This window comes from Manis javanica, chromosome 7 (assembly GCF_040802235.1).
Source record: "Manis javanica isolate MJ-LG chromosome 7, MJ_LKY, whole genome shotgun sequence".
Taxonomy (NCBI): Eukaryota; Metazoa; Chordata; class Mammalia; order Pholidota; family Manidae; genus Manis; species Manis javanica.
In genome coordinates this window covers 35,254,185-35,279,167 of record NC_133162.1, presented here as the reverse complement: position 1 = coordinate 35,279,167, position 24,983 = coordinate 35,254,185, and the positions used below count along the sequence as shown (strand labels likewise).

At 35.5% G+C, this 24,983-nt stretch overlaps 1 protein-coding gene across 2 annotated transcripts in view; it reads left to right on the top strand.

The window, feature by feature from the left end:
* Positions 1-24,983, top strand: part of HECTD2 (HECT domain E3 ubiquitin protein ligase 2) — a 111,268-nt gene that overhangs the window by 69,288 nt on the left and 16,997 nt on the right. For both annotated transcript variants that reach the window (XM_037003077.2, XM_073240708.1), the window contains 6 exons: positions 4,674-4,738; positions 7,695-7,740; positions 9,469-9,578; positions 19,252-19,400; positions 19,979-20,102; positions 22,423-22,519. In XM_037003077.2, coding sequence (XP_036858972.2) covers positions 4,674-4,738; positions 7,695-7,740; positions 9,469-9,578; positions 19,252-19,400; positions 19,979-20,102; positions 22,423-22,519 — 591 coding nt within the window. The remainder of the gene's footprint in view (positions 1-4,673; positions 4,739-7,694; positions 7,741-9,468; positions 9,579-19,251; positions 19,401-19,978; positions 20,103-22,422; positions 22,520-24,983) is intronic.

Here is a 24,983-nt window from a genome sequence, read left to right as displayed (position 1 = left end):
TGATGTGATATGTTAAGAAGGACATCATTTATGAGTCTTCCTGCTAAAAGTGCATAACTTTAATTTTGAAAGAACATAAAAACCTAAATCAAGGGATTTTCTGTAATGTGGCAAAGCAAATGGCCTGAACTCTTCAAAAATGTTGGTTTCATGAAAGATAAAAAAAAAAAAACATGAGGACCAATTCTAGATATTAAAAGAGGATAAAGACAAACTGCAATGAGAAGCATCCTCCTGGATCAGATCCTAGTCTAGGAAAAAATACTATAAAAACATTATTGGGACAACTGGCCACATTTGAGTAAAATTTAAAGATTATATAATAGTGCTCTATCAGTGTTAAATTTCCTGATTTTGTTATGTGTACTGTGATAATATAAGTGCATATTCTTGCTCTTAAGAACCACACACTGAAGTATTCAGAGGTAAAGGGGTACCATGTCTGGAACTGATTCACAGTGGTTCAGAAAATAATAATTTATATAGTTAGAGTGAATGATAATGCAGATGTGCAAGATGTTAGCAGTTGGAAAATCTGAGCACAGTACACGAGAGTTCTTTGTACTCAACTGGCAACATTGCTGTAAGTTTGCATTTATTAAAAAAGAAAGTTTAAAAAAATTAAAACTGGAGAGAAGGGTAGTAAGAAATCTCAGTAGTGGTGTCACACTAAGACTTAGAGCCTAAGCTTTGTCTCAGCAGCAAATTGGGGTAGTTGAATTAGAGATACAGGATAAACCAGAGACCCTGTAAGAGTTCTGAAGTACTCCCAAGTCTGATGAGCTTCCCTTCTCCCACTGCCCTCACTCTCTTGACCCCTGCCCACCAGCTTCTAGAGGGAATATAAAAATCCTCATTTTTAGAACCCAAGGATTCCTATAGAATGTAAAACTAAGTGTGTTCAATAAGCATTCAAATAAAAAATTAACTTTGAATCATAGTCAGAAAAAAATAATAAATGAATCCCCTAAGACTTCAGATATTAGGGTTATGAACCATGAGCCTGTCTAAAATAGTCAGATTTGACACCAAATAGAATTTTTAGATAAAGAAAAATCAATAGGCGGATTAAACAGCTGAAAAAAGAATTAGCAAACTAATTGAAGAAATTTCTCAGAATAGACCACAGAGGCAAACAGTGATAAAGAACTATGAAAAAAGTAAAGATATATAGAGGGTAGAATGAAAATGTCAAGGACACATTTTGAGTTTCAGAAGTAGAGAATAGAAACAATGGAGATATATTTAATGGCTGAGGACTTCACAGAACTGATGTAAGACATGAATCCATGAATAATACAGGAAGCATAATACTAAGCAAGATAAACAAAATCTAAACCTGCACACACTGTAGTGAAACTGTGAAACATCAAAATAAAGCTCATCAAAAGGGATTATTGTACAAGTAACCAAAGAGAAAAGGCAGATCATCCAAAAATGAACAATAATTGACTATTGATAGACATCTTAACAGAAACAATGGGTGCCAGAAAATGTGGAATAATATTTGCAGAATTCTGAATGAAAATAGTAGAGGCATTGATGGACACAGCAAGAAAAACTTTCAAGAATAAGTGTGATGTAAAAATATCTACAGTAAACAAAGACTGACTTTACCACCAACAGACATGTTCTTAAAGAAACTTCTAAAAGATGTACTTCAGAGAAGGAAAATGATTTCAAAAGGAAGACCAGAGGTATAAGAAGGAATGATAGAAGAGAAGTTGATAAATATGTGTCAGTGTAACAAACACTGCATAAAATTAATATCTAATGTGTATAATTAACAAGTTAAGACTGGAGAATAACAACATGTAAGTAGGGGAAGGTTATTGGAATTTAGTGTATTCTAAGATGATCTGAAGAGAGATTAGCATATTAACTTTAGATTTGTTAACTATAGGTAGCAAAATTTTTAAAGTAACCTCTAAAATCATACAAATACAGCAAATGCCATCCTAACAGGAGAGAGATAGCATATTAACTTTAGATTTGTTAACTACTAGCAAAATTTTTAAAGTAACCTCTAAAATCATACAAATACAGCAAATACCATCCTAACAGGAGAATGGGGGAGCAGAAAAAGAAAACCAGCTAACAGGTGGAGAAATAAAATGTGATCAGTTTAAAGGTAAGAAAAAGCTATAAAAAGAGCATTAAATAGAAAATAAAAAGTTCAACTGCAGAAAAAAATCCAAATTATTAGTATTCACAACAAATGAAAATGCATCATGTAAACTCACTGATTAAAAGACTGTCATTTTGATTTTTAAAAATGCTAGCTCCGTGCTAATTACAAGAGACATCTAAAGCAAGAATATGGAAAGGTTGAGAGTAAAGGGTTGGTAGAAGACATACCATGCATATTCTAACCAAAAGACAGTTGAAGTAGCTGTTGCTAATTACAGACAATATAGCCTTTAAGAAAATAAATACTATAGGTGATCAGATGAAGGAGAAATCAATAGCATTAGGAAGGGTATTTAGAAGAGGTTGGTATTTGTTTGCACCTTGGAAGGATCTTAAGTGTATGGAGTCAAGCACTCTGTCAGCAGGTATAATGTATAAATTGAGAGTCTTGTTATTGAAGATATAATGTTAAATAAAATACATCTTCAAGGACTTTATGTTCTAGTTTCTAAAAGGGACAGAATACAGATAGATAATAAATCTGAAAACAAATAAGAAAGGAAATAATTTCAAGACTGATGAGTGCTACGAGAAGACAGGATAATGTGGCAAGCAGTGACTAGGCATTGCTTTAGCTAGAAAGCTCAGGGTAGGCTTCTATAAGGTGGCATTTGAGATCTTGGTGATGACAAAGACTCAAGCTGTGCAAAGATGTGAGAGCAGCACAATTAACAGAAGTGCAGCTAACACACAGGCCCTGAGAAAGAAACACATTTAGTAAGTTAAAAAATAAGTCTCTTGTGACTAAAGTTTGGTGAACTAGGGAGAAAGTGGGCATTGGTTGGGAGATAATCAATGATCCCACTGTATTCTTTATGGAAGATGATCTGTAATGGGACTAGAGAAAGGAATTAGAAAGGCATTGCAGTAGTTTAAGCAATGATGATGTTTGGACTAAGGTTTCTCAGTGGAAATGGTGAGAAATGTTCAGACTGAGTACATCATGGAGTACAGCTGACAAAACTTGTGATCTATCAGATGTGGAACTTGGTGGGGAAAAGGAAACTGAGTGGATGGTATTGCCATTTAATTGGAAGGATAAGGCTCGGGTATACTAAGTGTTTCAAGAAGGGAGTAGTTAGCCTTATCAAATGCTGCTGAGAAATTTAGTGAGATGATACTAGTATATGGCATTATACTGGTGGGAATGATCTAGTAAGAGGAAGAAATGGATGACAGGGGAGAGAAAAGAGAAAACTGAACAACCAGGCCCTTGACAAGGACAAGGTTAAGAGGAAGAAGGATATAGGGCCCAAGTCGAGGGGTTGACTTTGGGATTATAGATTACAGCTAAATTGGTAGAATTGATAGTGTAACAATGACTCTGTTCTCATCTGGATGCACCCGTTTTCTCTTTGAAGTATGTGGCAAGATCATAGCTAGAAGTGATGACAGGAAGGAGGTATTGGAGACTGGAAGAATGTGAAGGCTTGAAATCATTGTCTTCAGAATAAGGAAGAAAATGAACTAGGTAAATGTTGAAGGACTCTCAGTGGTCTTGAGTGTCCTTTTGAGATTCATGTCATAAACTTAAAGTGGTTCCAGTCCCCACATTTGATTTTTCTCCTGCAGCCTTCCGCTATTCAGGGACAGACACTACGTAAGTGGTTAATTGAGCAGGGATATTGTTTGTGTTCTGGTGTGAAGGGTCTCCATGAGCAGAGGAAGAGAAAAGAATGAGATAGTAAATATACATATATAAGGAAACTAGGCTGAATGAGTGCTGATAAACATTTCTTGGAACTGATTGTTGTGGTTTTTAAATAAATCTGTGATACACGCTTATTTTCTTGATACCTGCCTTTTTCATATAACATGTCACAGAAATTTTAGTGCTTTTTGAAGTTCCTAGTTAATGAGGGTTTAATCATTATTTATTATAAGTAAGTACCATCCAGATATATTTTGTTTTCAATTAGTCTTAATTGACATGCTTGGTAGTAAGTAAGATTTTTTAGTATCTAAGCTGTTAAACTATAAAGGGATATTACTTTATGTCTTTTCCAAATCCTATGCTGAAAAAAAGTCTTTATCTTTTAAAGCATAATTTGGTTGCACTTAATAATGAATTGGGTTTAATTGCTAATTGTAACTTGGTAGGGGTAAAACTAAATATATTCAAAATACATGCAGTCATTTTACATTGTTAAACATGCTACTCTTGGACTTGTGTTTATTATTTTATCCTGCCAATCCAGAGAAAGTAAAATTGTTTTTCACTTATATAAAACTGATATTGGTCATCAAAGGCACCCCATGTAAGGTTTGTGCAGGTGTGTACTGCAAATCACAGGTAGCAATCTTACTGTAATCTTATGTCACCAGTGTTCAGGGACTCTTAGATATGAAGTTGATGCTAAGTGGCAGTCCTCACTTATCAAGTCTGATTTTAACTTTTGAAACAGATCTGTAAATATATTTAACATATAAAAGTCACCTAAGTAGCTAATCCTAATTATTTTACAATTTTCTTTTACCTACAGCCTCAAGACATTCAGAAGACAGTATTAAAGGGAATCATTAACAGCCTACTACGAGAATGGAAAGGGTAAATGTAACTGTTATTTAGCTAATCAGCATAGCTGTTTGATTTACACATCCCATACATTTTTAATATGTATGTATATACTTTACTCTCAGAAAAGATTTTAGATGTTAACATAAAAAAAAACAGATCAGAAAAATTATAATAAGCCTTTTTATAAAGCTTTTTAATTTGAGTTTTGTGGCTTCTCAGGAGGGTCCGGTTGACTTCAGGGACCTGTGAATCCTTTAAAATTGTGTATAAAATTTGTTGTGTACAAATATACGTGCTTTACAAAAATGGAATGGGTAGTTACATCAATAACGTAGAATGAAATAACATGGGCCTTGAAGTTAGCCTTAGACTTCCTAGTAGTCAGAGCATAATTTTTCTTATTTCTAGTATAAGGAAACAAATTTAGCTAGTGAAAAAATTTTTTCTTGGAACTAAATATTGAATCATAATATAAGGAATCATTGGCAGTGTAATTGGTAATATTTTGAACTAGGAATATGCAGAACACAAAAAATATACTCTTAAATTAAAACCACATATTATTTAACTTGATATTATTTAAATAACATTATAATATAAATAATAGCTTCCATTAAAGCCAAAGGAATACCATAAATTGTAATTTAAATGTTTATATTAAGCCCAGTATAAAATAATACCAAATTAAAATTGTTAAATGTAATGTTAAATGTATCCTGTCTATTTTAATAACAGTGTTCTGATTTTCAAAGAAATTCATGATGACTATAGAAAATTTAGAGTAAGGCAGAGTAGTATTTTAAAAAGTTACCATTTTGCAGATTTTTCTAGTGATCCTTTTTTTAAACAACAAATCATTGTATAGTTTCATGTGATTTTTAACTTAATATTTTTCCTAATTTATCATTCTATCAATAAATTTACATTTTCCTTGAATTTTGTATTTCTGGTTGAACACATACATAGTGCTTCATTGAAAATGAAGAGAAAAATTTAGAATGAGGAAGTTGAATGGTCAAAAACTGCTGGCATTTCAATTCTCTTTAGTATACCCGTGCTCCTCAAAAGTGTGCCCACAAGAGATTAAAACAGTAATTTGATGTGATTCATGTATCAAAGAAGCATGTGATCTTTATCCAAAAATCCTGTTTTATTTTGGATTTATTATAACAACAAGATCTAAAGTTTATTAACTATTATGGGCTAGGCACCTTTCTAACAATTTTACATACTTGTTGGATCTTCACAACAATCCTATGAAATAGGTAATATGATTGTTCTCATTTCACACTTGAAGAAACTAGACAGAAGTAAATTGCCCAAGTTAATGCAGCAAGTGCCTGAGTCATGAATAGAACCCAGGCAGTCTGGCAGAAGATTCTGTGATCCTAACCATGATTTCTGTACCCAGACCTTTATATGGTACTGAAACAGTAGTGCATAGGACAGGAAGTTGGAAAATATCGTGGTATTGCTATAAAATGAAAAAAAAAAAAGGACTCTTTTGTCACCAAGAATTTTAATATTTATGAATTGCCTTGAGTATTTTCAAATATAATTTTTCAAACAACAGTAGTCCCATTGAGAAGATAGCCTGACAATTATATAGAATATATAGACAGAAATAGTTTAGAATAGATTTAAACCTAAGTGGTCTAAATCACTATTCAGTTGAGATAATCCTTCTTCAAGAGAAATATTATTACTAATGAAAATTTTTTAATTATACATATTTATTTTAAATTTTAATAGATATGTTATATATATTTATATTTCAGATTACATGGCTTTACTTTTTGTAAAGGTCATCTAGAACATTTTGGGCAATGGTTTGTTTTCAAATTTATTTTGTAACTATAACAGAGATGTTAATAATTATTTGGTCATTTTATTTCTTAAAGGAAATACAAGGAGATAACTTTGAGGTGAACCATTTTTTCCTCTAACATTTAATCTTGAAAAATTTCAAACTGCAGAAATATTAAAGAAGACAGTGAAAGCTCATACGCCCTGACCTAGATTCAGCGGTTGTTGACTTTCTGTCACATTTGCTTTTGCTTTCTCTCCCTCCATGAGTGGTAAATGGAGGGCATCATGACCCTTCAGCATGCATTTCTTAATAACATTTTCATATTTAGCCATGTAACACCATATCACACCAAACAAATTTAACATTCACTTAATAATACTCTCTAAAATGAAGTGCCTATTTGAATTACCCCAGTTGTCTCAAAAATGTTCTTAACATTTGGGTTTTGTATTTTAATCCAGATCTATCTAGTCAAGGATCATGAATTTATCTGGTGGTCATATAGGTGAACCATTTTAAGTTCAAGAAGGTACTTCTGCATATTTGTGAGAGTGTATTCAATAGATCTTATAAGGGTGAGAAAGAAACACTCATCAGCTTTGGGAATAACAAAAACTCTAGGTTAAATTTGATACGAAAATCCAGATCAGTATGGAAAAAATTAAAAATCAGTTACTTTTCACAGATGTCCAAATGTGATTCTTTTAGTTGAAAACTTACTAGATGTATTTAAAGTGTAATTTGATTTGTAGATATTTCTACATCTGTCACTTCAGGAATAGACCCATAAACACGAGCATATTTGCTTCCTTTAGTGCATCAATATTTTGAAGTGAGATATCAGCTGTCCTTTATTAAAAGAAAAACATAAGTCTAAAATTGTTGATTATTTGTCAGACTCTTAAGTTTTTCCAGAGTTACTCATATTTACATCATAAAGTGGGATAGCCTGGTTAACGCAGTTTTTAGGTATCTTCAGAACCAGCTTAGCGCAGGCACAGAAGAACCTGTACGCCCAGCATATTGTAGATGTGTTACTGTCTCACTAATAATACATAAAAATTTAAGCCTAGTTTTAGGCTTTTATCAATTCAATTCTTACAAAAACATTTATTGATAATTTTTTATTAGATACTATAAGATTAAACATTCTAATCATTCCTATTTGTTTTTCAGTCCACGAACAAAAGATGATCTTAGAGCATATTTTATACTTTTACAGGTAAGAAAGCAAGAATTTAGTTGAAGTTATCCAATTCAGATCTCAATCTATGAATGTGTAAATGAAATGATGTCAAATATTAAGTATTATTTTGAGAACATTATCAATACTTTCTAGATTATCATTACTTGTAACCAGAGAATTAAAGCTGTAACACATAAACAATGGGAAGCTAAATTATCTCTAGGATTAAAATTTTAATTTAGTTCTTACCTTCCTGCTGTGATTCAGGAACAAACAGAATAGAAACACTACTTCCTCCTCTGACCAACCTCCTTTCTTTTAACTAGTTTTAATTGTCTCCAAAACTTTTTTTCATTTACAAACCAGTAGGTTTCTAACTTTTCTATGTATATTTTCAATAAATGCTAAAGTTAGAATTCTAATGGAAAAATCAAAGTGGTTGTTTATATTTGCTGAAGCAAGAATGATGAACTTTATCCTCTTAGAAATAAAGATTCAGAGATAGAAAAAAATAAGTTAAGGTCCAGACAAATGAAAAGCAGTTTTCAGTTTTTATTATTTTTTTGAGAAGTATGTTATTACCATAGGTAGCCTATTACATTTGTATTATTATTTACAAGTTACAAAAGGTGTTCATGTATTTTATTATCTCTTTTAAAGATAAGCAAAAATAATACCAAGTAAGATACAGTGTTTTGTTCAATATTATGTCCAATAAAGGAAATATGCAGGGCAGAGATAGAAGAAGGGGAAGTGAGGGAAAAAGTAAAAGTGGGATAAAAGAGGAAAAACAGAGAAGAGAGATAACTGAGACATGTAAGAATGGAAAATAAAGAGGTAGGAGGAAAAACGGCAAAACTAGAAAAAAGGGAGGAAATATGTGTAGAGATAATAAAAGCTAGAAAAATGACAGCACAGAGCTCAGATTTTTAAGGGAGTGTAGTCATTAGCAGTAAGCTCTGTTCATGTCTTTTCCTGAGCCATCACTAGGTGAAGTTACCACCTGGGGTCATTCCCTCATTTTGAATTTTTCTGCCAATAAGTCAGTGCTGAAAAAAACATGGTGCTCTCTTATTTCTCGAAATTTCAGTTTATTTTTCAGTAATATTCATTTTTACCATGAAATTCTGAAATGTACATTGTGTTGGAGTTTTAGATTTTGGAAATAAAACTAGAGGTTTCGTTTACAAGCATTCCTTCAATGTCCCTTTATTTAAAAGTCGTCAGAAGCTATTATATGGTTCTCCCTTTGTTCTTCATGAGATATGCAAATAGTTTTACTGGCAAGTTTCACAACAAGCTTTTATGTCATTTTTCTAGCATTCTTTTTTTTTTCAATCAAGGAACAACCAGGTTTGCTTAATTAAATGATAGTAATTGCCACCATTTATTCCAGAAATGGAGCTAGGTGGCTTTATATATATTTTCTTTTATAATACTTAAAACAATCTCTTAGATATTATTGTTCCTATGTTACAGATGAAGAAATTGAGAAGTTTAAACATGCCCAAGTGGTAGAAGTAGCCATCAGACCCAGATATGTCTTAATTTCAAAGCCCATGCTCTTTTCCACTGTACCACAGTAGAAATCAAAGTCCCTGTTGATTAAATAATTGAAAATTAGATTATTTTAAAAGTTTCACCTAGTATTTTATAATCTCAAATTTAGTTTCCTGAATTTACCACTTAGCTCATTAAGCTCAGTGTCTTTCCTTTTACATGTTAACAAAATTTTAATTCAATTATCTTTAATATCTTTTTCAGAATCCTCAATTTAATAACACATCTACGTATGTCATCTATGCTCACTTGCTTCGACAGATAGCTACTTTAGTGGAAGCTGACCATCATTTCCTAGTTCACTGGTTTAAAAAGTAAATCATTCTGTGATGTTAAGAACTTTTATAATCTTACAGTTTTAATTTGATACTAGTACTTTTATAATAAGATGTATTTAAATGTTTTTAAGTCTTTAGAAATGATCTTATAATTCACAGTGCCTCAAAAGCCAATTATAAACATATTTTAGTACTACATAGAAGGTAATTAAAAATCTGTTTTTAATGTAAACCATTTTGCTTATACAGCTATTGAGATCTCAAAGATGGTAACTGCATTTGCTCAGACATTGGTATTTTAATCTGTGCCTTTCTATCCCCATCTTTATATCAATGAATCTCACCATTATTTACATGATGCCTTTTCCTTACCTAATAATATCATCCTAAAATACAGGTTAACCACCAGTATCAATTTATAAAAAGTACAGTTTTTTTTTCATAGAACTATACTCAATTAAAATGACTTTTCTCCATAATTGATAAAAGTTCAAGGGGCAAAGTGCTTCAAAAATTCATTTTAAATATAGTCAGTTCTCATTATTCACAGTAGTTATGTTCTGTAACATTGCTGCTAACACTGAATTAACAAATACCTGAACCAGTGCTCCTGTGAAATAACAGGGTTAGTTCCTGCAAGCCTTTGGTCACATTTTCATCAGCTGATCAGTACATAACATTGCTTTTTCTTTGTTTAACATCTCATTTAAAATAAGTTATTGATTCTTTAACACTGAATTCATGGTCAATAGCACTATAACTTATAACTGAACAAATTTTATCTAATAGAACTATAATCTCTGTAAGGCACATTACATCCTTCTTGTACTTAATGAACACTAGATAGAACTTTTTTTTTCTTTTTTTTTCTTTTTTTTTTTTTTGAGAGGGCATCTCTCATATTTATTGATCAAATGGTTGTTAACAACAATAAAATTCAGTATAGGGGGGTCAACGCTCAATGTACAATCATTAATCCATCTCAAGCCTAATTCTCGTCAGTCTCCAATCTTCTGAAGCATAACGAACAAGTTCTTACATGGTGAACGAATTCTTACATAGTGAATAAATTCTTACATGGTGAACAGTACAAGGGCATTCATCACAGAAATTTTCGGTTTTGATCATGCAATATGACCTATAAACAATCAGGTCAAATATGAATATTCGTTTGATTTTTGTACTTGATTTATATGTTGTTCCCACATTTCTCCTATTGTATTATTATTTTTATTTTTAATAAAATGCTGAAGTGGTAGGTAGATGCAAGATAAAGGTAGAAAACATAGTTTAGTGCTGTAAGAAGGCAAATGTAGATGATCAGATGATCAGGTGTGTGCCTATGGACTAAGTATTAATCCAGGCTAGACAAGAGCAGCAAGACATCCACGGATGCAGAAGATTTCTCTCAAAGCAGGGGGGGTGAGGTTCTGAGCCTCACCTCTGTTGATCCCCAAATTCTCACCTGATGGCCCCCCTGCGACTGTGCCTGTCTTAGGTTGTTCCTCCCTTGAGGAATCTTACCCGTCTCTGGCTAACCAGTCATCTTCCGGGGCCATACAGGGAAATGTAAAGTTGGTAAGTGAGAGAGAAGCCATATTGTTTGCAAAGGTTAGCTTTTTTACTTCTTTGCAGATTTATGCCTTGTGGCTTCTATGCCCAGCACTTGTCTCGAGGTATCTTTACCACCTGGAGGAATTATGATACTCGGTAAATTCGATATGAGGCACGAATTCTATTTAAGGGTTGTAATTAGGAAGGAAGAAGAAAAGCTATAGATGTAGCATATGAAGGAAACATGGGAGGATTGATTATTTCTTTGACATATCTTCTTGTATAGTACCTTAAGTATGTATAGGTTTTAAACTACTAACTAATTTGCACACACATATTAACATAATAGGAATACGGTGACATAAACAAAGCAAATCTATAATTACCATCCATCTCCAGTGAAGCCAAGAAAACCGTTTAGGCACCCTAGGCATTTGTGAAAATTTATCTATGATATGATGGATATTGTCCAACTGTACTTGAACCATCAGACAAATTAAAGCAGCCCATTTCTGGGATCTGTTCACATCCCATATGTTCTTTTAACCATAGATAGTCTATAGTCATGAGATTTTGGAGTGCTACAACTTGCACCCCTCCCAACTCCTGGTTGAGTTCCAACAGTACAGATCTGGTCAAATTTGTTGTCTCACTGTATGCACATGCCAGCCTAGACATCTCCCTCCTCATTCCTATGGCAAGTCCAGGAGACGGTGGGCTGGATGCAGCCACAACCGCAGCATCGTCCGGATCCCTGTGGAGTCTTTTTGATGATCATCCCCCGGCACAAGTCCTCCAGAGAGTGCTGATGCCGGAAGCTCCTCCTCATATCATATCTTAGTTCATTTTCTGGGTATCCAAGCTAGGCCTTGATCTTCTGCATAGAAACAAACAGACCCTTTGCCCACACTTTGACATGCCCTCTATACCACTGTGCAGAACTCATTGGAGGTCAGCACACAGTAACTGCTTTTTTTTTTTTAATTAAGAGAAAGGAATATTATCAGAAAAGAGTACCTCCATAGCTGATCATCTGACACCCTTTAAGTGATCAACATTAAGGATATTTAAAGCATGCGTTGATCTTTGATTTACCAATAGTTTTATCCTGTTAAGGAGTAATCCCCCTTTTCTTTCTTTCTTTCTTTCTTTTTTTTTTTTTTTTAATTTTTAATCTACACTTACATGAAGAATACTATGTTTACTATGCTCTCCCCTATATCAGGTCCCCCCTAACAACCACATTACGGTTACTATCCATCAGCTTAGCAAAATGTGGTAGAGTCACTACTTGTCCTCTCTGTGTTGTGCAGCCCACCCTCCCCTTTCTCCCTCCCCCCATGCATGCTAATCTTAATACCCCCCTTCTTCTTCCCCCCCTTATCCCTCCCTGCCCACCCATCCTCCCCAGTTCCTTTCCCTTTGGTACCTGTTAGTCCATTTTTGGGTTCTGTAATTCTGCTGCTGTTTTGTTCCTTCAGTTTTTCCTTTGTTCCTATACTCCTCAGATGAGTGAAATCATTTGGTATTTCTCTTTCTCTGCTTGGCTTATTTCACTGAGCATAATACTCTCCAGCTCCATCCATGTTGCTGCAAATGGTTGGATTTTTCCACTTCTTATGGCTGAGTAGTATTCCATTGTGTATATGTACCACATCTTCTTTATCCATTCATCTACCGATGGACATTTAGGTTGCTTCCAATTCTTGGCTATTGTAAATAGTGCTGCGATAAACATAGGAGTGCATCTGTCTTTCTCAAACTTGATTGCTGCGTTCTTAGGGTAAATTCCTAGGAGTGGAATTCCTGGGTCAAATGGTAGGTCTGTTTTGAGCATTTTGATGCACCTCCATACTGCTTTCCACAATGGTTGAACTAATTTACATTCCCACCAGCAGTGTAGGAGGGTTCCCCTTTCTCCACAGCCTCGCCAACATTTGTTGTTGTTTGTCTTTTGGATGGCAGCTATCCTTACTGGTGTGAGGTGATACCTCATTGTAGTTTTAATTTGCATTTCTCTGATAATTAGCGATGTGGAGCATCTTTTCATGTGTCTCTTGGCCATCTGTATTTCTTTTTTGGAGAACTGTCTGTTCAGTTCCTGTGCCCATTTTTTAATTGGGTTATTTGTTTTTTGTTTGTTGAGGCGTGTGAGCTCTTTATATATTCTGGACGTCAAGCCTTTATTGGATCTGTCATTTTCAAATATATTCTCCCATACTGTAGGGTTCCTTTTTGTTCTATTGATGGTGTCTTTCGCTGTACAGAAGCTTTTCAGCTTAATGTAGTCCCACTTGCTCATTTTTGCTGTTGTTTTCCTTGCCCAGGGAGATATGTTCAAGAAGAGATCACTCATGTTTATGTCTAAGAGGTTTTTGCCTATGTTTTTTTCCAAGCGTTTAATGGTTTCATGACTTACATTCAGGTCTTTGATCCATTTTGAGTTTACCTTTGTATATGGGGTTAGACAATGGTCCAGTTTCATTCTCCTACATGTAGCTGTCCAGTTTTGCCAGCACCATCTGTTGAAGAGACTGTCATTTTGCCATTGTATGTCCATGGCTCCTTTATCAAATATTAATTGACCATATATGTTTGGGTTAATTTCTGGGGTCTCTAATCGGTTCCACTGGTCTGTGGCTCTGTTCTTGTGCCAGTACCAAATTGTCTTGATTACTATGGCTTTGTAGTAGAGCTTGAAGTTGGGGAGTGAGATCCCCCCTACTTTATTCTTCTTTTTCAGGATTGCTTTGGCTATTCGGGGTCTTTGGTGTTTCCATATGAATTTTTGAATTATTTGTTCCAATTCATTGAAGAATGTTGCTGGTAATTTGAGAGGGATTGCATCAAATCTGTATATTGCTTTGGGCAGGATGGCCATTTTGACGATATTAATTCTTCCTAGCCATGAGCATGGGATGAGTTTCCATTTATTAGTGTCCCCTTTAATTTCTCTTAAGAGTGACTTGTAGTTTTCAGAGTATAAGTCTTTCACTTCTTTGGTTAGGTTTATTCCTAGGTATTTTATTCTTTTTGATGCAATGGTGAATGGAATTGTTTTCCTGATTTCTCTTTCTATTGATTCGTTGTTAGTGTATAGGAAAGCTACAGATTTCTGTGTGTTAATTTTGTATCCTGCAACTTTGCTGTATTCCGATATCAGTTCTAGTAGTTTTGGAGTGGAGTCTTTAGGGTTTTTTATGTACAGTATCATATCATCTGCAAATAGTGATAGTTTAACTTCTTCTTTACCAATCTGGATTCCTTGTATTTCTTTGTTTTGTCTGATTGCCGTGGCTAGGACCTCCAGTACTATGTTAAATAACAGTGGGGAGAGCGGGCATCCCTGTCTGGTTCCCGATCTCAGAGGAAATGCTTTCAGCTTCTCGCTGTTCAGTATAATGCTGGCTGTGGGTTTATCATATATGGCCTTTATTATGTTGAGGTACTTGCCCTCTATTCCCATTTTGCTGAGAGTTTTTATCATGAATGGATGTTGAATTTTGTCAAATGCTTTTTCAGCATCTATGGAGATGATCATGTGGTTTTTGTCTTTCTTTTTGTTGATGTGGTGGATGATGTTGATGGATTTTCGAATGTTGTACCATCCTTGCATCCCTGGGATGAACCCCACTTGGTCATGGTGTATGATCCTTTTGATATACTGTTGAATTCTGTTTGCTAATATTTTGTTGAGTATTTTTGCATCTACATTCATCAGGGATATTGGTCTGTAATTTTCTTTTTTGGTGGGGTCTTTGCCTGGTTTTGGTATTAGGGTGATGTTGGCCTCATAGAATGAGTTTGGGAGTATTCCCTCTTCTTCTATTTTGTGGAACACTTTAAGGAGAATGGGTATTATGTCTTCTCTGTGTGTCTGATAAAATTCCGAGGTAAATCCGTCCGGCCCCGGGGTTTTGTTCTTGGGTAGTTTTTGGATTACTGTTTCAATTTCTTTGCTTGTAATTGGTTTGTTTAACTTTTGTGTTTCTTCCTTGGTCAGTCTTGGGAGGTTGTATTTTTCTAGGAAGTTGTCCATTTCTTCTAGGTTTTCCAGCTTGTTGGCATATAGGTTTTCATAGTAGTCTTTAATAATTCTTTGTATTTCTGTGGAGTCTGTCGTGATTTTTCCATTCTCATTTCTGATTATGTTGATTTGTGTTGACTCTCTTTTTCTCTTAATAAGTTGGGCTAGAGGCTTATCTATTTTGTTTATTTTCTCAAAGAACCAGCTCTTGGTTTCATTGATTTTTGCTATTGTTTTATTCTTCTCAATTTTGTTTATTTCTTCTCTGATCTTTATTATGTCCCTCCTTCTGCTGACTTTAGGCCTCCTTTGTTCTTCTTTTTCCAGTTTTAATAATTGTGATGTTAGACTATTCATTTGGGATTGTTCTTCCTTCTTCAAGTGTGCCTGGATTGCTATATACTTTCCTCTTAAGACTGCTTTCGCTGCATCCCACAGAAGTTGGGGCTTAGTGTTGTTGTTGTCATTTGTTTCTATATATTCCTTGATCTCTATTTTGATTTGTTCATTGATCCATTGATTATTTAGTAGCATGTTGTTAAGCCTCCATGTGTTTGTGAGCCTTTTTGTTTTCTTTGTAGAATTTATTTCTACTTTCATACCTTTGTGGTCTGAAAAATTGGTTGGTAGAATTTCAATATTTTGGAATTTACTGAGGCTCTTTTTGTGAGCTAGTATGTGGTCTATTCTGGAGAATGTTCCATGTGCACTTGAGAAGAATGTATATCCTGTTGCTTTTGGATGTAGAGTTCTATAGATGTCTATTAGGTCCATCTGTTCTAGTGTGTTGTTCAGTGCCTGTGTGTCTTTACTTATTTTCTGCCCGGTGGATCTATCCTTTGGGGTGAGTGGTGTGTTGAAGTCTCCTACTATGAATGCATTGCAGTCTATTTCCCTCTTTAGTTCTGTTAGTATTTGCTTCACATATGCTGGTGCTCCTGTATTGGGTGCATATATATTTAGAATGGTTATATCCTCTTGTTGGACTGAGCCCTTTATCATTATGTAGTGGCCTTCTTTATCTCTTGTTACTTTCTTTGTTTTGAAGTCTATTTTGTCTGATATTAGTACTGCAACCCCTGCTTTCTTCTCACTGTTGTTTGCCTGAAATATGTTTTTCCATCCCTTGACTTTTAGTCTATGCTTATCTTTGGGTTTAAGGTGAGTTTCTTGTAAGCAGCATATAGATGGGTCTTGCTTTTTTATCCATTCTATTACTCTGTGTCTTTTGATTGGTGCATTAAGTCCATTTACATTTAGGGTGACTATTGAGAGATATGTACTTATTGCCATTGCAGGCTGTAGATTCGTGGTTACCAAAGGTTCAAGGTTAGCTTCTTTAGTATCTTACTGCCTAACTTAGCTCGCTTATTGAGCTGTTATATACACTGTCTGGAGATTCTTTTCTTCTCTCCCTTCTTATTCCTCCTCCTCCATTCTTCATATGTTGGGTGTTCTGTTCTGTCATCTTTTTAGGGGTGTTCCCATCTAGAGCAGTCCCTGTAGGATGCCCTGTAGAGGTGGTTTGTGGGAGGCAAATTCCCTCAGCTTTTGCTTGTCTGGGAATTGTTTAATCCCACCATCATATTTAAATGATAGTCGTGCTGGATACAGTATCCTTGGTTCAAGGCCCTTCTGTTTCATTGCATTAAGTATATCATGCCATTCTCTTCTGGCCTGTAGGGTTTCTGTTGAGAAGTCTGATGTTAGCCTGATTGGTTTTCCTTTATAGGTGACCTTTTTCTCTCTAGCTGCCTTTAAAACTCTTTCCTTGTCTTTGATCCTTGCCATTTTAATTACTATGTGTCTTGGTGTTGTCCTCCTTGGATCCTTTCTGTTGGGGGTTCTGTATAATTCCATGGTCTGTTCGATTATTTCCTCCTCCAGTTTGGGGAAGTTTTCAGCAATTATTTCTTCAAAGACACTTTCTATCCCTTTTCCTCTTTCTTCCTCTTCTGGTATCCCTATAATACGAATGTTATTCCTTTTGTATTGGTCACATATTTCTCTTAGTGTTGTTTCATTCCTGGAGATCCTTTTATCTCTCTCTATGTCAGCTTCTATACGTTCCTGTTCTCTGGCTTCTATTCCTTCAATGGCCTCTTGCATCTTATCCATTCTGCTTATAAATCCTTCCAGGGATTGTTTCACTTCTGTGATCTCTTTCCTGACGTCTGTGATCTCCTTCCGGACTTCATCCCACTGCTCTTGCATTTTTCTCTGCATCTCATCCCACTGCTCTTGCATTTTTCTCTGCATCTCTGTCGGCATGTTCATGATTTTTATTTTGAATTCTTTTTCAGGAGGACTAGTTAGGTCTGTCTCCTTCTCAGGTGTTGTCTCTGTGATCTTTGTCTGCCTGTAGTTTTGCCTTTTCATGGTGATAGATATAGTTTGCAGAGCTGGTACAAGTGACCGCTGGAAGAGCTTCCCTTCTTGTTGGTTTGTAGCCTTTTCCTGGGAGAATAGCGACCTCTAGTTGCTTGTGCTGGGCAGCTGTGCGCAGACAGGGCTTCTGCTTCCTGCCCAGTTGCTTTGGGGTTTATCTCCGCTGTTGCTGTGGGCTTGGCCTGGCTGGGGCTGTTCCTCCAAAATGGTGGAGCCCCGTTGGAGGGGGAGCGGCCAGGAGGCTATTTATCTCCGTAAGGGGTCTCTGTGCTCCCTTCTGCCCAGGGGGTTAGAGTGCCCAGAGATCCCCAGATTCCCTGCCTCTGGTCTAAGTGACCTGTCCTGCCCCTTTAAGACTTCCAAAAAGCACTCTCCAAACCAAAACAACAACAGTAACAATGAGAGAGGGAACAGAAAGAAAGAAAAAAAAAAAAAGGAAAAAACAAGCGATTTTTTTTTTCTTTTTTTTTTTGTCCTCAGGTGCCGGTCCCAGGCACCCGCTCACTGGTCCTGCTGCCCTGTCTCCCTAGCACCAGGGTCCCTGTCCTTTCAAGGCTTCCAAAAAGCACCCACCCACCAGTCCCGCAGGGAAGGAACGCTCGATATTCTTTGTCCTCAGGCACTAGTCCCAGGCACCCGCTCACCAGTCCCGCCGCCCTGCCTCCCTAGCACCGGGGTCCCTGTCCCTTTTAGGCTTCCAAAAAGCACTCGCAGAAAAGAGAAAAAAAAAGGGGAAAAACGCGCGATTTCCTCCGTCCTCAAGTGCCGGTCTCAGGCACCCGCCCACCGGTCCCGCAGGGAAAAATGTGGGATATTCTTTGTCCTCAGGCGCCGGTCCCAGGCACCCGCTCACCAGTCCCGCCACCCTGCCTCCCTAGCACTGGGGTCCCTGTCCCTTTAAGGCTTCCAAAAAGTGCTCGCCAAAAAAAAAACCGCTCCGGTTTCTTTCCACCCGCCGGGAGCTGGGGGGAGGGGCGCTCGGGTCCCGCCGGGCCAGGGCTTGTATCTTACCCCCTTCGCAAGGCGCTGGGTTCTTGCAGGTGTGGATGTGGTCTGGATGTTGTCCTGTGTCCTGTGGTCTCTATTTTAGGAAGATTTTTCTGTTATATTTTCATAGCTCTATGTGTTTTTAGGAGGAGATTTCCACTGCTCTACTCACGCCGCCATCCTGGCTCCGCCCCATAGATAGAACTTTTTAACACTAATTTTGGGGCCCATTTTAAAATAGAAAAATCATTAACAAAAAGCACAAAAATGTGAAAAACATCACTAAACAGACTGCATAAAGGACACTTTTTTATAGTATGAGAGCTAAAGAAGTCAGAGTGTCACACTGACTTCACCTGAGAATGTGCAAACCTGGCAACTCAAAATTTTTGCCATCCTGCAGATGATCGTGAAATCTCTAATATTAATTGATTTTGGAGTTACAATTAAGTTTTAGCAAGCAGGCGAATTTGCAGGTATGGAGTCTGTGAATAATGAGTATTGACTAAATATTGAAAGCCTTAAAAATGAAAGGTCTAGTGTTAACTTGGTGATTGTCTCTTATTTATTTAAGAAACAGTATTCAGGGTTAGATTTTTTCATCTTTTCAAATGTTTGGCAATTTAAGAAATAGAATTTGGGGGAATATTCTAAAATCTTACATGTATAGGATGTATTTTAATATCTAACGAAATATATTACGAAAATAGAAAATGTGAATTTTGATACAAATTATTTCAAAATCTTTATCAGATTATCCCAGAAGAGGTTCAAACAATTGGTAGAAAAATTGCTGCAATTTATTTCCTTACGCCTGTTTCCTGCAAAGCCTGAAGAATTTCCACCTATAACAAAGTGTTCCTGGTGGATCCCATCAGCATCTAAAGTGTTGGCTTTACTTAGTAGGTTTTATTATTTTATCATCTTTTCTTTTATTGTGTGTGAAATATTAAGGACGTTTCATAAGAATCTCAAAGTACCAACGAGGCATTCTTAAATTTTAAACCATTCCTTTAAAGTGAAGAGTTGTAATTTACTTTCTGTTTTGATACTGGATTTTACAATTGATTTATAAGCATGAAAAAGCTTATATGTTTTATTGGGCAGTGTTCTGTGTTCTGGCTGTCAACTGCATATGACCTACTAAGTAGTGTTTCCTAAAAAAACAGGAACTTGTATTAATTCCTAAGGACCCCTAAGCAAAGAACACACTGATGGAGAAATGGTATATGATCATCTACACAATCCCTTAACTATGTGTACTATCTTCATCCCCACCACAGCTTTTTTAATAAAAGCAAGAACTTGTTGGCTGAACTTTAACCATAATTTTCAAACTACCTTTTTCATCTGGAGCTCAATTGTTTAAATTAAGAATTCCTAGATAAAGGCTATGTGGTGGACATTAAAATTCTCTTATTATTAGAACGAATCATACACATGTTGGAAAAGATCATTATGTTAGAATTTATCTTTACAGATACTGCAAACAATTTGCTTCACCCTCCCCTTATTCCTTATACTGATTTCTATAATTCTACATTGGATCACATTGATCTCATGGAAGAATACCACACCTGGCAGAGCTTTGGAAACTCACACAGGTATGATCAAAAGCTAATTAATTACTCATTTAAATTAGATACTGTTCAAAATAATGATTGGATGTTAAGTTTGTGTAAATAAGTAAATATATGCATAACTTTACATATAAACTTATAAATATACTTTTCATACCCAGCCCTGAAATATCATTATGTTTATTAAAGCATTTTCTTTCTGTTACATTTTGAATCTATATACACATTAATCTGATTAACAGTATCTTTTAAAGGAGGGAACCTTCCTATCTTTGTATGCAGTTTCTTCTTTGCTATATGCTATTGTCCAGTACAGAGGTCAACAAACTTTCTTAAGTACTAGATCATAAATATTTTTGGCTCTTTGGACTATATGGTCTACCATTGTGGCACAAAAACAGACTTAGACAATATGTATAAAGAATGGGTATGTCTGTATCCCAGAAAGCTTTAATTACAAACACAGATGATAGGCATTATTTGTCTGCGGGCCATAGTTTGCCAGGCCTGGTCTAACACAGTGATCATCCACATGTGCATGTACCTGCATACATTCTCTCCTTTTCTCCCTTACTCTGTAGAAAAAGTGGTTGTTCTTTACATGCAGTATATAGCTGTTACAGAGAAAGGGCTTCACCACAAATTACCTATTAAAAGAGTATAATAGATTTTCAAAACACCTAATCAAATTCTATAATATATTGCACCTATATCCACACCTATAGTTCATATTAAACTAGCAAGACTATCTCAAATATAATTTATTCCCAGAGATATCCTGGAAGTGCCTCTATTCTAAAGGAGACTAAGAGATCTGGTGTGGTTATAAGTAACTTCAGAGTCCCAGATTAGTTCATACACTGGTTCAATTTTCTCAGACCCTTTCTACCAGAATTGGCCTAATATATAGCATGGCTTTCTGGACATACCTCAGTCAATATCTGAGCACTCAGAACTGAGTAAGAATTATTTCTGGGGATCTTGGTCAGTCTGATGGATATTTCTTGACAAAGTTTATTGTACAAAGACACTTTTTAGACCAAACCAGAAAACATCGCCAAGAGTTACTGTGCATACTTCAGCAACATCTTTAATACAGAGCTCTGTGACCATTGCACCACAACACTGGTGGACCATGAGTTACAGAGGAGTTTTGATCTTATGATCCCTTTAGTCCTTGGGAAGCCAGCGGGACTTAGAGGGGGACCTGGAGCCCATGGGCAAGTCACCTGCTCTGACTCACCTGTTTATCTCACTGTGTCCTACACATAGCATCATTTTTCTATGTGCCAGGACAAGGAAAAGGTTAAGATGGTCTATTTTAAAGTATATGAGATGAACGTATATTCTACTAAGTCCACTGCACTTTTTTTCATTTCCAAATGTTTAGTTAGCACTTAGTGATTCAAAATTATTACACATTAGTACTGAACAACCCTTGCTGTTTATTAATGGTTTTGTTCCAGGGGAAAGCTGTTTCATTTTCAGTTTACACTAGAGCTGTGTTCTTTTTCCTCATAATTTTCCTCAAAACCTGTTCATGCACCCAAGTGGTCACAGATGCACTGCTTGCCTATACTTGGGTGGATTCCAGCTGTAACTGATGAATTCATTGCAGACACTTCTGATGGGAGTCTAACACCTGAAGTGTCACTGTCACCATAATAGTTCTCAAAGTGCATTTCTGTCTGTGTAGTTTGTGGCTTTTTTGTGTAATGTAGAATGAGCTCTGAACCCAGGAAAGCAGTTATTTTCTTAACCTTTGATCATAATGTTTTGTCTTTACAAATTCATACCACTTCATATGACTACACCTTTAAATACAGTACTAACAGCAACATACTTTTTTCCCCCGGCTTTTATTGGTCTTAAATTTATTTGCTTTTTATTGCTGTAGTTACTGCTAGATTTTCTCATTTCTGAAGCTCACACATCAGAAATATCTGTATAATGGATTCCTACATTAGTTGCTACACATAAACTTTCTGTCCTAATCCTCCTCCATTCACACATCTGCCTCCTGGTTCTGGTGTTGGTCATATTTCTCACAGGAAATGATATATACAGGTTACTATACATAGACTTAATCTGTGTAAATAATATAAATGTTTAGGTCATGTTCAGAACATTACATGTAGCTTCCTTTAGAGAGTAAGGGCACTGCACATCTAGTAGTGATACTTCACAGAGTTGGATTAAGAAATGATGCACCTAAAGTCATTTTGTAATGGTATAACAATACAACAGTAATGTTTTATATTGTTAGAAGGGATAATAGATTCCCTTAGTATAATTTTGCTAAAACTACACAATTTTGCTTTTTCTGTTTTCACTTGTTGAGCAGGTTTTCCTTCTGTCAATATCCATTCGTTATTTCTATAACTGCAAAAAAAATCATTATTCAGAAAGACTCAGAACAACAGATGATAAGCATCGCAAGGGTAAGCCAGCTACGAAAACATATTTATGCTGACAATAATCAATATAGTAAATAATTTAATTAATACATCAAATGTCTGTGAATTGTTCTAGTATGAACAGGAAATCTTAAAAGTACAGTTTATATTATAGTTCCCCAGAAAGTGCTTAGCCATGTTCATGATGCAGGGAAGATACCCCTTATCAACTTTTCATTATATTTAAATGTAACAGGAAGATTCAATGCCTCTCACAGATCCAAAGTTCTGGGAACTTGTTGAGCATCATTTTGTAGATAACATATTCTAGCTCCATGGTAACTAGCAGAGTACTACTGGTGAAAACTACAGTGAGGGCAAGGAGTGTCCTACAAGCAAACCACTCAAACCACTGAAACATTTTCTAGGTTTTATGAAAACCCAGTAGAACAAAATAAAACCAAAAAATATTAGAAGATATAACAAAAAGTTTAGTCTTGGAAAACTGAGAAATAACATCCAAAAAAGGTGAAAAATAATTATTGATTCTTAGGAGACCCATAGAAACTGCAGTAGCATTCAGGCTGGCTTTAGGCAAATTATGGAGCAGGATTAAGTTTCTCTTTAGGCCTGTCCTTACCACTCCCTTCCACTTGTTTTCCAGCATATTATAATAAAGTTACATATTTTACCTAATAGATATCAGATTAAGTGAGCTATTTTTATTAGGGTACTAGATTATGAATGTAAATGCTCATATACTTTGAGTATCTGCTGTTGTGACATGATTACTCACAACTTTAAAAATTAGAGGGAAGGTTGACTGTAGTCTTCTTAAAAAGAGATCCATAGAGTAAGAAGAAATGATTTCCATGTCTTATCCAGGAATATAAAAAGACTCCTAGAGTATAAATTAGAATATTTTAAAATACAAGAATTATTTATTCTTTAGTAATTCAATTTCCAAAAGGGAAATATTTTTTTCTGTCAGAGTGGGACAAAAGATTTGAGTGACTGGTGACATCCCAGAGTCAGTTCACACTGACTATGGAAACATTAGAAGAAATTTCCTTGTCCATGTGTGCCTAGAGAGTTCCATAGCCACACTATCCTCCCCATGAAAAGTAAATTTAAACAAGTATATTTAGCCTCAGAATTATGACTTCATCTTGAATAAATATTGGCTCAAAAATTAGTCTGTATAGCTAGTCATTTTGACATTTCCTATTAGTTGCATTTATGCAATTTCATGAGCCTTTTAAGTACTTTTTTACCTTAGGCAATAATTTTTTATACTTACAAGAAAAGAATATAAAGAGCTAGAAGTCTAAGTTCTCCTTCAAGCAGTTTTCTTCAATTAAGAAAAGGAGAGAGGCAGCAGCGGTAGGCCCTGTCACAAGCTAAAGCTCCACGGGGCACAGACGGGTAGAGACTGAAGTGTAAGGTGACATCATCTGTTCTCCTGGGCTTCCCAACATTGTAACCTGTGAGCTGTCACACCCTGGGAATTAATGAATGTGACCTAAGGACCTGTTTTGACCTAAGGCATCCTAATAGGTAATATAAGCAAGAGCTTACATGATATATAATCTAAAATTACAGAAGACATTCCCCAACCTAAAAATAACTTGCTCCTCAGACTGTGTCTAAAATTCTACCATTTAGGGGTTATTTCTTTAATTTGAAGCATTTTCTATTAAAGACAAATTCCGGACGATCAGAGTAGCCACTAAGCCTTATCTTCCATTAACATCATAATATAAATTTGTTTGTTAGCTATTTCCAGTATGATGGCTTCCCAGGAGCTATACTGGGAACAGAAGACAGGAAAGGGTAGGACAGTAGGACACAAGATATTATCCCAGGAATATAGATCTTTTTGAGCACCAAGGGGAGGACTCAGAAGAAAATAACTATTAAAAGTGTTTAGAATTGGACATTGGAGAAATGAAGAAGGGCTCTGAATTACAGTGTTTTATTTGTAATAGTCTACAAAATCATGGAATTAGCCTCATATAGATTTTGGGGTATTAAAATTTATCAGTAAAGCAAATTGCTGCACATAGTTAAAAAGTCTAGAATGTTTACCTCTAATTTGTACAATAATTCATTTTCTTTGCTACCAAAGAAGACGGATAGTCTGATAAAGATTGGAAAACTTAAATATACAAGCATGTATACTTTATGATAAATATTTACATATTCTTAAAGATATTTTTCATGTGTGGTTTTCTGCAAACTCATTGCTTATATTTTGAAAAACCATGAAAATAGATTTTTTTAATCACCCGTATTTCCATCACCCAAACATAACTATTCTTAGCACTTAGTAAGTTTTCTTTTGATAATTTTCTCTGTTATCTTTAAAAAGCAGTAGACTTGAAACAGGATTGCAGTCACAATTTTTTTTCCTGCTTTTTTTAGTTGTACCTTCCTTAAACATTTTCCATGTTATTTACATACTTATGACCATCATTTTTTGATAGCTATATTCCATTCAATAGATACA